The sequence below is a fragment of the Rattus rattus genome, chromosome 8 (genome assembly GCF_011064425.1).
Source record: "Rattus rattus isolate New Zealand chromosome 8, Rrattus_CSIRO_v1, whole genome shotgun sequence".
NCBI lineage: Eukaryota > Metazoa > Chordata > Mammalia > Rodentia > Muridae > Rattus > Rattus rattus.
This window is the reverse complement of record NC_046161.1, coordinates 33,108,902-33,121,317: the sequence shown is the minus strand read 5'-3', so window position 1 is coordinate 33,121,317 and position 12,416 is coordinate 33,108,902. Positions and strand designations below refer to the sequence as shown.

The following is a 12,416-nucleotide window of genomic DNA, read 5'->3' as shown; positions in this document are numbered from 1 at the left end:
AGGGATCTAAAACAGTATCCAAATATCTGACTTAAGGCATGTGTGGGAGAGTCATACTTTCCCAAGGGAGGCAAACCCTGAGAGAGTGGCATCAAAGTCCTCCTTGCAGGGGCTGGGCCGAGAGGTGCTAGGAAGTCAGTGTCCCTAGGATCAGGATAGACAAGTGACAGGGGTCCTGTTGTCACTGTCCTCTTCAGCAGCTTCCTGGCCAGGGCCCTGGGAACTGCCACTTTCTAACGATGCGTCACTGAGGGAGTTTGTCCACCCTGTGACCAAAGAGTGTTCTGGCTACAAGTAAGTGACCCTAGGGCTTAACTCTTTGTCTCCACTGGCATGATGCTTGGTCATTTACAGAATGTGTTGGGTAAGGTAGCCTGAGGATAGCTTGAGAGACATGAGTCATTTCAAGGAAGAAATTGAAACCAGAGCTGGGGCCAAGGCCTCTGAAGTACTAGGTACAAGGGACAGATGTTCCAGGCTGTGTCCTTGGCGAGGCTTTGTGAACTAGAAACTTCAGTGACCATTGCACGCTTCCTGGAGCAGCTGGATTTGCTGGCATGGGAAGTAACATCTTAGCTAATGGCTGTCACCAGGGGTTCCAGTCTATCTGGGGAGTGATAGCATGCTCTAGTTTCTCTAGTTCCAAGGGGAGCCCATTCTATCCCCTTCCCACTGCCATCTGAAGTCTCTTGGCCCAAGCTTATTTTCTGCACAGGCTATTGGAAGGTCAATGGGCTACAGCTACGTTGTTCTGGAGCAGTATGTGCGCCTAGAGGTGGTAAATGCTGTGCCTCCACCCCTCAGTCCTAGTCTAGTTGAGCTGAATCGTCCACAGACATAATTGTTCCTAGACATAACTTACGGCTAAGAGATGCAGGAATCTAGAAGCCCCAAAACGCATCCTCACGAGGTCATGCCCAGCTTGGTACTCAGAGGCCTCAGTGATAAGAGGCTACAACTGAGATGCATACTCCACTGTCCCGCCTTACAAAAGGGAAAGCAGTCAGGACTGGGTCTCACCAATCATGCAGAAGAGGTGGGTGAAGTGGGAGAAGAGCATCCTGGGGCTTTAGGACTTCTATCTCCAAAGGCTTCTTACCTGTTCAGCTCGCCCAACCTACTCCTCCGTTAACTAGCAACATTCTGCACTTCCTAGACACTGGTCCACTTCGTGGTCATGTGGAGAGACTAAGGCTTCAAGCTTCTAGCTCTATCACTGGGCAAAATCACTGACCCTCTTTTAAAAGGCTTTTCTGCCATATTATAGAGTAGACATCCAAAGAGAAAACAGAGGGAGAGGGAGAAGGAGACAGAGACAGAGACGGAGAGAGAGAGACAGAGAAAGACAGAGAAAGAGAGAGCCTGGCACATCATAAAACAGAATCAATATGAGTCTCACCAATGTGGATGTAGCCTTGCTCCCACCCAGAAATGTTATTAGCAGATGTACTTCTGGACACCTATCTGATAAAACAGAGGTTTCTTGTCTTAGCAGAGGTCTTGATGGTTAAGTATACTTGGGACAGCTTGGCTTTTGACCCCAAGATACATAATATTCAAGGATTGTGACAGAAACAGAACAAAGTGATTCAAATTAGCATATGGGGACCAGTGAGATGGCTCAGCGGGTAAAGGGGCTTGCTGCCAAGCCTAAGGGCTTATGTTTGACCCCCAGAACCAACACGGTAGAAAGAGAGAACAGAACTTTCCAGCTGTCCTTTGACCTCCCCATGTGCACCCACCCACCTAAATAAATAAATGTAAAAAAAAATCCAACATTACCTCATGGAAGTGACGGGAGAGTTCAGCATTGAGAGTTTGTACATCCGAGTTTACGTTTCAAATCATTTGCTTGATAAAATCATTCACCCACCCAGCACATCGGGGTGTGTATACTAGTACACAGTAGCTGTCATCAGACACACCAGAAGGGGGCATCGGATCCCATGACAGACGGCCGTGAGCCACCATGTGGTTGCTGGGATTTGAACTCAGGACCTCTGAGTTCAGTCAAATGGTGGGTGTGCTAAGTACATAGGGATAGATTACAGCAAAAATAAGAGTTTCTTATAACCCAACAAGTGCCACCAAATATGTGTGGGCGAGTGACCAAGGCGAAGTGGATGCCGCCTCCTTCACCTCCCCTAACCGGGTCCTCTGCTGCAGTGTGACCTGTTCGTGAGCTGACTGGATTTCAGGTGACCAGGATAGAAGCTCTGATTGCCTCTCCTTAGCTGCCTAATTTCAGGAAAAGCTGATTCTTCCCTGAGCTTGTTACCTCTGCTTTTCACAATGGGGCTGGGTAGGAGTCTCGTGTGAGACTTTTTAGATCTTTGCTCTTGTAGACTAGACTTAACATCCATATTGTTGAGATTTCATATTGATTTTGTTTTTTGATGTGCCAGGTTCTCTCTCTCTCTCTCTCTCTCTCTCTCTCTCTCTCTCTCTCTTTGTGTGTGTGTATTCATGTTACACAAATGTGCACATAGAGGGATACAGAGAAGGCTATGGCATGCCTGGGTCCGACACGCACCGTCCCACCCACCTGGGGGAAGAGAGCTAGGTTGCAGCCCAGGAACCCTAACAGATGCAGCTCCAATTTAGTAACAAGAAAAAGTCCTCTCCAAGGCAACCCAGGCGAGCATACCGCCCACTGGGCAGGACTAAAAATAATCCTGCATGCTTTCAGCGTCACACCTGAAGTAAAAATACATCCAACCAGGGGCTTCTGGCCCCTTCTCCCCACCCTGCTCTGTTCCCTCCATCTGGTGCTGTTGAAGTGGGGAGAAGGAGAGGCTGAACATGCACCTTTTTTCACACCCCACCCCAAGACCTTCCACCCCTCCCGCCCACATAACTCCAGCAGAAGCGGGTCCTTTTACAGCAACCGTGTCCACAAGCTGTCGGATGGCTAAATCTGACGCTAGCTTGCCCAGTAACGACAGACTCTAAGCCAGAAAGAACTGCAGGCTCTTGCCTCAGAAACCTCATCGCCGTAGTTACAGTGCTTGCCTCATGTGAGCCTTCCCATTCATCAGTGGTCAGAGCTTTATTGATCCCCTGCTAGTACTACTCTGTTTCTACATTTATTGGGAATTTGGAAAGTTATCAGGTCACAGACAGCAGTTGTTCACTGTGTAGTAAGGGAGATGGTTCTGTGTATAACAGCTGTGATTAGCAGGAAGAAATCGATGTCATAGGGAAATAAGGAGTTCTTATTGATAGTATTTTTTATTATTATTAAAAGAAAATAAAGGAGCTTTGGCTGGGCCTGGTGGCTCATGACTTTAAGCCCAGCATTCAGGAGACTTAAGACAGGAATATTGCTGGAGTTTGGGGCCACCCTGAGCTATATCCTAAGTTCAAAGTCAGCCTGGGACTCATAACAAAACCCTTTCTCAATAGCTCAAAAGTGACATAGAGAGCAGGAGGCATCATGGCCAAGAAGCTACTGAGACTCCAATCAGAGGGACAGCAGAAAACAGTGTCCCTGTCACGTGACTTGCTTAATAGTTTTCCATCACAAAACTAGAAAGGAGTCGCTAGACATTGAAAGCGTGATGATGTTGGGCTGGAGAGATGGCTCGGTGGGGTAGCGGGCCTGATGCTCAAGCATGAGAACCAGAGTTCAGCTGCTCAATACCCATGTGAAAGTCGGTGTGTCGGTGCATGACTGTAATTAGGGTAGAGTGACTGGCAGGTCTCTGGGCTTCAGCTAGAGCTGAAATAGTGAGCTCTAAGCTCAGCAAAAGATGGCGTTTCAGAGACTAAAGTGCAGATGGACAGAGGAAGTCAATCTGTCCACCACGTGTGGATTCAACAGAGGGGAGGAAGGAAGGAAGGAAGGAAGGAAGGAAGGAAGAAGGAAGGAAGGAAGGAAGCTGGATTTGCATTCTGAAAATAACAAGGTATCTCTCTCTCTCTACCCCTCTCTCTTTCTGAGAGCCTCCATCGAGATTAGTACATGGGCCTGTTTTCCAGCCAAATGAGTCAGCAGACAGGGGAAGTAAATGTATGGAAGTAGATGGAATCATTGGTGCTTTGCATAAAGGAGTCCACATACTTCCAGGGGCGGGGCCATAAACGAGTATTAGTTGATAGCTTACTGGGTGCCAAAGACGGTTTCTTCAGTTAACTATGTGTAGGAGGGGTTATCGCTGATATATAAAAGTAAAAACCGAGGCTCATGACATTCTATAACCTGTCCAAATATCATGCCGCTGTCTCCCCAAAGTCTGCATTTGTTCCAAACCCCCCTGCTTCCTACTGTAAACTGAGTGAAGCCAGGAGAGAAACCCAAGCATTTCCTGTGATGGCTCTGAAGGAGCTTAGACAACCGATAGAGAAACTCATCAAGTGACTTCACGGAGAGATAGTGTGTGGAGCTGGGTTCTGCCAATCATTCGAAGGACTTGGAGGGGTACAGGGACAGGAAGCTCAGGTGTAAGAAGTCACTGGAACCCAGTGCAGAACCAAAGCCTGGAGCAGTGCCTTCTGGGATGTTGTCTCTGTGATCCCAATGTTCTCTGGCCTGGGATACTAGCAATAAAGTATCACGATGCCAGCCCCAGGGTAGACTCTCCCAGACGGCACCCCGTGTGTGTGCCTTTGGCAACCATGTGCGTCAGTAAGGGTAAGCAGTGGCTTGAATGCCAGCCTCACCCTTCGTGTCCCACCCCAGCAAGCCCTCTGCTGGAGCAGGCTGACGCTGTCTGTGACTTTGGCCATGCTACATTGTTTCCATCCAGAAATCTCTACCACATATCATCCACCCCACCCTCTGCTCATCATCCTGCCCCACCTGGGAAGGGCTTTCACTACCCTTTCCCCTTTGGAAGGAACTGGGAGCTCTGGGAGGAGTGGGCACTGAGCCTGGGCTTCCTCTGCCCACAACTCAGATGTGTCTGGCCAGGAAAGGGTGCTGAGGGAGCCTGGAGGCTCCATGGATGTCCATAGGGTGGTGGGAGGAGATGGACGGCCTAGGCAGGTAGCCACATACTTGGCTGGACCCATAATTGAGGTCCGTAGCCTAGCCAAGGTCACAAGGAAAGATTCGGCTGAGACATTCAGAAGGGACAGAGGCTTAACTGAATCACAGGATTTATAACACAGAGCACTGACAGTAATGCCCGAAGGCCTGGGACCATCCCTCAGCCCCTCTTAGTCTGCAGCAGCCCGTTTCTGACCCTGTATCTATTCTGACACTGTTGCTCTCGAAGCGGTTGGCGTTCTTTCCCATCCTGTTTCTACTCTTCCACTAAGTAGGAAAAAAAAATTTTTTTTTAAATTAAAAACAAAAGAAACAGCACAGCCAAGTTGTCTACGGAGGAAGGAAGGGAACTGGGAACGGACCCAACTGTCTTTTCCTGAGTCCTTTCCGTAAAGAGACGTGCTGCAGCCACAGAGGGGAGCATCAAGTCAGATTAGAGTGTGCAAAGATGCCGGGAAAGCTGTGGTCTCCGCTCCCTCCCGGTCTTTGCAAACTTGAAGGAAACAGATCAGCTCAATCTTTGCTAAGAACCTGTCTTGTCTTGAAGTAGGGGAAGGAAAAGAGTTTGTGGAGGGACTCACGCTGCCTGCCCGCTCTCTGAAGCCTCAGTGCGGTAGTGGGAGGGGCCAACCGGAACCTAGGGTTTCAGGCTTTTGGTTGCTGAGAGGAGTGGTGGGGCTGTCTGCAAAGGGCTTCCGCAACTGTACTGTCCTTGTAGGATCCATTTGCTTCCCCCGGGGGTTGGGGGGTGGGGTGCAGTCCCACCCACTTAGCCACACCCTGGGTGCTCTTGACCAGCGTATTTGGGTGATGTAGGGAACACGAAGGCAGAAGTGTCAGAAGTAATTAAACCAAACGATGACTTAAACCCCTGTAGAAATCAACACATCCGGTTTAATCACCTTCTTAAGCTAGCACAAGGCTGCAATTCTATGGAGAGGGCTTCTTTATTTCTTTGGATCGTTAACAGGAACTGCATACCTTGATCTTGATTTTAGTTCGGATGCTCTGGGGAAGAGGTGATGAAGGTGGGGGTGGGGCTGGGGGGGGAGTTCCGAAAAGGAATAATAAAATGTTATTTGAGACCATCCCTTCTTCCCCTCTCCAGACTAGCCTTGTCTCTCCCGCCCTCCTGCCTCTGTCCGGGCTCCCAGCACCCAGGCAGAGGCACAGTGCTGAATGTGCTAAATTAGGCCATTAGAGAAATTCATTTCTCTTTATTAGTCTGTGTCAAATCCTTTTTATTAGTGGCTGGAAACGACCTCTCTTCTGCAGTAAAATGTCATGCCAGTTCACTCCTTTTATTTGTTCTGCACTGACGAGGCTCAAACTCTCACTGAATTAGTGCAGCGAGATTTATTTCCTCCAAATTTTGAACGGCTTAAGAGAGATTGGGGTGGTAGGGAGGGGGTGGTGCGGTCAGGAGGGAGGTGGCCCGTGGAGATCAGAGTTGGAAAGGCACGGGGAGGGAGAAGGTGAGCTCCTGTGGAGGTCAAATGTCCTCTGCTCTTTGGAAATAAAGTCTAATGACCATCTCTCATATCTCGTTCGACTCCTGGCCCTGAGGACTAAGTTCCCACATTTCTGCTTCAAGCTGCTTCTGAAGAGTGTTGATCCACAGACAAATGAACCTGGGTAGCAGGAAGAAGGGCTCCTTGAAGCTCATGTTTTTCAGCTGGGCATGTAGTTCACTAGCGAAGTACTTGTCTGCTTATGCATGGGAACCTGAGTTTGGTCACCAACATTAAAAAACAAGTATTCTAGCCAGACAAAATGACATGCTAAAACTAAACTCATATACAGTTTGAGGCCACTTGATTTAAAGCTTCCATGAATAGCATGTGTGTGTGTGTGTGTGTGTGTGTGTGTGTGTGTGTGTGTGTGTGTGTGTGTGGTTTTCTTTCCCCTAGTCTATCCCCACAGCCATTTCCATGCCAGGTTGCTTAGGCGTCAGCTTCCTGGACCCTTCTGTATCTAAGCCTGAAGCAGAAGCTGCTGGAGAGTGCTCCTCAGTGGGACCCTATGGCTTCTTTTCCACTTAGACAGGGATAAGGAAGGCTTAGAAAATAGAAGTCAAAACTTAGGCAGGTGAACGGACTGTGGCTCTTCTGCAACTGTTCTGGGGACAGCCTTAGAAGCCCAAGGCTGGGGGACCCAGCAGGATCACTGGCTCCTTGACCTCTCTTGGAGGTTCAGTGTAGTCTTTAGCTGTCCCCAGGCAAATAGGGGAACTGGCTCACTGCGTGATCTGAAGGAAAGCACGTGGGACCCACACATAGCCCCACTGGCCTGGCATGGCTCCCAAGGATGGGCTCCTGTGTCAGTGGGACCAGGCAGTCATAGGAGCCTGAGGAGGGAGGAGATAAGAGAAGGGAGGCTTGGGGTGTTGACTGCTCAGCTGCCCAGTGCACAGCCCACGAGGGGAGCAAGAGGCTGGGACAATCCCATGGAATCTGCCCTGGGCCTTAGCCAACACAAAAAGCATAGAAAATATCCCAAAATGTGAGGTGGCTCAGTGAGTTAAGGCATCTACTGCTATGCCTGGCAACCTGAGTTCAACCCCCAGGGCGCCACGCCTAGATGGAGGGAGTCAGTCCTCCGGGGTTGGGGATTTAGCTCAGCGGTAGAGCACTTGCCTAGCAAGCGCAAGGCCCTGGGTTCGGTCCCTAGCTCCGGAAAAAAAAAAAAAGTTATTCCCTGACCTCCAAACATGTAGTGTGGCATCTGCACATTTCCAATAAACAAACAAATAAATATAGTGCACACCCCAGTAAATAGGTAAGTAGATGAAGGCATAAATAGTGCACACCCCCATAAATAAATAAGTAAATAAATAAATAATGCACACCGCAGTAGATAAATAAATGTAATGAAAAGATGGAAAGAAAATACTCCCAAATGAAACGAAAGAGCCCCAGGCATGTCCCCCCACCTCCATTCTAAGGAGACCTGACACCTGCAAGTGGAAGGTTTGTAATATGGATCCTTACAGTGGCTCTGCAGAAGAGGGCATGTGGCTCCCGATGTGTTTGACACGGCCACCTTGTGCCCCATCGCCACCCTTGCAAATCTGGCTCTGTGGCTTTGTCTTGGGCCCACTAAGTACGTCATAGCCTGACTCCTGCTGCTCTGTTAGCCATATCTCTTCCACTCTTCTCCTGCCCGCCTCTCACACTATCACAGGTGGCTGTACCAGAGTTTCCCTGCTCCTGCTGGTAACACCTCTCCTCAGGTTTTTTTTTTTTTTTTTGCATGGCTGCCCCCTCATCATTCCAAGCTTAACTTAAATGCCACCTCCTCAGAGAGCCCCGCCCTGACCAGTCTAAGAAAAGCTGCTTGCTCCTCCCTGCAGAGGCAAGAGTAGGAGCCGAGGAAACCTCTTCCCCTCTCTATGCTTGTAGCTGGAGCACTGAATCCCAACAGGCCTCACCTACCCATCCCACATGTCACTCACTCTGTGTACACAGAAAACTCGGCACACACACGACATTACGGTAAGGCATACACTAGACTCGTGGCATACAAAACCCAGCCCCCAGTTGCATGCACACAGTCCTACATGCAATGTATGGCATGAATAGAGCATCATGTCCACACACAGTGAAACAAACATGCTGGCATGGGACAAACACTCGCTCTATGGAGAGCCTGCGCTCAACTCCAGTCTCCCCCCCCCCTCCCCCCCAACCCCCTATTTGGTTAGCATCTGCCCCCCCCCCCCCGTAGCCGGGGAAGAAGGAATGTGCAGTGACCGTGTGGCTGCTGTGGGCTGGGGCATAGGCTGCACCCCCACCACCTGGCACGATGCTTCGGATTATTAGTTCCTGGTAATTTAGTGCCCTTGTACAGAGTCGATTTGTGCCTTTCATTCCTAATTGATCTAGTGGCTGTTTAAATGGCAGCAGGCATCTGTTGAGAGTAGGAAGGTTCATAAGGCGCAATAATTCATAACGCCGTCTGGAATTTGCCTTTCATGGCCCTCAGCTAAACCACTGCAGGGCTCTGCTTAAATTACAGCCACTGAGGCTTTCTTTGGTATTCCACTCAGGGCCAGGAGAATCTTGCATTAAACTGGGATCAGGTTAGATTAGACCATAATATGCTGCAGTATTGGAGGCTGCAAATGAAGACTTATACTGGAGTTTAACCCCTTCACCCGATGTTCTCTTTGTCTTCCAGCTGGGTAGATAAATTCACCCATTGTTTTCCCCCTGTCAGCTCCTTCCTGGGTACAACAGAGATTTCTGGCAATTCTGGGATGCACAAGAACAAACCTGAAACATTGGCCCTCTCTCTTGCATACTCTAACCCCAGTACGTAGCCCTGGGGCCTAGGAGTTTATGCATCAGCTCTCTAAACAAGGATCAGCCTATCCTGCACTTGAGTGGAAAGACCTAGGCAGGATGAGACTAAGCCTTCCATGTGTCTTTCTGCCCGCGATGTTTAAGATTCAGGGTGGGACAGACATCAGGGCTCCCCCCAGCCTACTGATGGATGCTGAACTTTCTGTGCTGTCCAGAGGCTTAGCTCTGCTCTCTGTTCATCCACCTGGGGAGGGAGCAATGTCTCCTCTCCTTCTCAGGACTCAACTATGTTCTTCAACACGGCGGTCATTAGCCACATGTGACTATTTACATTTGAATTAATTAAAATTCAATAAAATTAAAGATTCAACATCTTAGTTGCACCGGCTATATTTCAAGCGTTCACTGGCCTCAAGTGGCTAGTGGTTCCTGTGTTGGATGGTGCAGACTGTGGAACATTTGCATCACTGCAGAAAGTTCCACTGGACAACGCTACCAGAGCATTCCTGTGGTGGACTACCAACAGCTAGGTCCAACACTTGTTCCTCTTCCTCTCCCACGAAGCGACGCTGCAGAGAAAATAAACCAACAGATGCTGTGGTGTCAGGAGTTAGAGGAGACAGGCCAGGAGATGCAGATGCTTTCTTGGAAGAACAGGGGAGGCAACTGGGGTCCCCTCTGTTCCAGCGTCAACAACCTAGGCACACACGGGTGGTATGTGCTTCAAAAGTAAGTGGGATGTGTGTTCATGGATGCAAACACACAACATCCATGTTCGACAAATGTCTGTGAAGAATCACATACTTCTGCTCCTCTGGATATTCAGGAGTGGATAGATAGGTCTGATTCCTGATTAAAGTCTAGGTCGCTAGGCAGATAATAAAGAAGAAACCCAAGAGAGTTGGGAGAGAGGTATGAGGCAGTGGAAGCCAGGGAAGCTTCCAGCAGGTAATGATCTCTACACTAAGACTCGTATATTTATTTGGTTAAACATGTCTGCTCATATAGACACACACATAATTTATTCATTGATTCAGTCACCAGCTATTTTTTAAAGTGCCCACTGTAAGTATAGATGGCAAGATTCTTGGGTAGGACAATCACTTACAGGGAGACTATCCTGGAGGAACACATGTCATGATGCAAATAGCAGTTCAATTATAGCTGTGTTAGGATTTGGTGACGGAAGTGCAGGGGGGAGTTACAAATGCAACTGATTTCTGATGAAAATTGAGTCTGCCACAGACATGGGCCTAGGTGGGTGAGTTTGGGGGCTCGTGTATTTCACCCAGTGTATACATCTGTTGCCCTCAGCTGGCTTCAGATTTTGTGCTCCTTTGGGCGCGCGCGCGCGTGCGCGTGCGTGTGTTTCTTTCTATAATGGACACATCCAAGACAAGGTACTGACCTAGATGGCGCTGTGGATCTTAGCTTGCATGTCACCTAGCGTGAACATTCACATTCAAGAATTCTCCAGATAGTTCCCCCATTTCCTTCCTGGACTCATGCTGAGTTTGAAATGAACACGGACCTCTTTGAAGAGTTATATAACCTCTCCATTGCAGCTTATGTGACCACAGGGAAAAGGTAGGCACCCTTTGAGGCCCCAGGAGTGGGTCCTTCATTCCAGAGATCAGAATGCTGCCACTTTGGCAGACCCTGGGGACGGGGACATTCTCAAGGAGTTGGACCCTGGGAAAAAAACAGTGATGGGACTGCTGAACAGGGAGCCTGGTGGCTTCTCGGCCGCACCGGCAGCCTGGTCTCTGTGCGCATGTGTGAGTTCTTGATGTCCCCGCAGGCACCCTCTTTTCCCGCTCCTGACGCTGCTGTTTGAGAAATGTGAACAGGCCACCCAGGGCTCAGAGTGCATCACCTCCGCCAGCTTTGATGTGGACATCGAGAACTTTGTCCACCAGCAGGAGCAGGAACACAAACCCTTCTTCAGCGATGACCCAGAACTGGACAATCTGGTAAAGACCCTCTCCCCTCCATCCCGGCTCGAGCCTTCCCACCCTGTGATCCCATCCCAAATATTCTAAAAGCGTTCCTTTCGTTAATTGGTTCAACAAGGCGTTTTGAGTGTCCACTATGGAGCAGCCACCGTGTGAACTGGTTCATGGTCGAGGACCAGTTCCCAGTATTTTTACCTGAGATTCTAACTGTGGGCTTTGCTACCAGTGTTTTCTCCATCTCTACCTCTGGTGGCACCGGCATCTGCACATCCACTTTACAGTTCAAACAAGTGGAGAAAGGAAGGAATAGCAGCCAGGATGCCAAAGGTTTGCACAGAGAACTGGTGGCTATGTGCTACTGTGGTTGGCAGAAGAGGCAGATGTGTGAGGGTAAGAGGCAGGTTCAAGCATGTCGATATGGAGAAAGACCTGGTCCTGCTAGGAGATTTAATGAAGGTTCTGCCCTCTTATCGGATACTCTAGATCATACCTCCAAATAGTTTGCTACTCAGATAAGCCCTACGTCCTATACAGCGCAGGTCCCTGGGCTGCACTATGGAACTGTGGTTTTGTAGATTCAAAGGGAGGCTATGAATATATATTTCCAAGGCAGTCACCATCTTTACCTTTGGCAGCTGCCATGTTAGACGGGATTCTGAAGTCCTTATCGAGTCTTCGAAGAGGGGTGGTTGGCAAGGCTACTGTGCTGCCCGTCATGCTGGGTAGTCTCCTGGAATTATTACCTGATTTGTTTTTTCTGTGTATGAACTGCCTGGATGATCACAGAAAATTTGGAAACTCTGCAAATCTGCTTCTCAATGTAGACTCATTGATTGATGGTAGTGCTGGCCTCTTCTGCCCAGAATTTAGCTCCCCCCAAAAGAATAGAGTTAGGGAATTATAAGTAACTACAAAAGAAAGGACAACTACATGTTCTCTCTCTCACACACACACACATGCACACACATACATATGAGTACACACGTGTACACACATTCAGTACATCTACGGAACAGATAAATGACTGGTATTATTTTGGACTGACAATTGCTCACATTGCTGCTGCTCTTGGTGTCCAATGCAGCACTCTGTGAAGTCTAAGATGCTACCAGTAGAACCCATGCTGGCCCAGAGGTTTGTGGTATTGTGATGATTTAAAAGTGGGAG

General features: G+C 48.9%; 1 protein-coding gene across 1 annotated transcript in view; it reads left to right on the top strand.

The window, feature by feature from the left end:
• The window catches only part of Pknox2 (PBX/knotted 1 homeobox 2), a 74,398-nt gene that overhangs the window by 20,629 nt on the left and 41,353 nt on the right, over positions 1-12,416 (top strand). Inside the window, exon 3 of the mRNA XM_032910886.1 lies at positions 11,096-11,267. Within this exon, the coding sequence (XP_032766777.1) occupies positions 11,096-11,267 (172 nt within the window). The remainder of the gene's footprint in view (positions 1-11,095; positions 11,268-12,416) is intronic.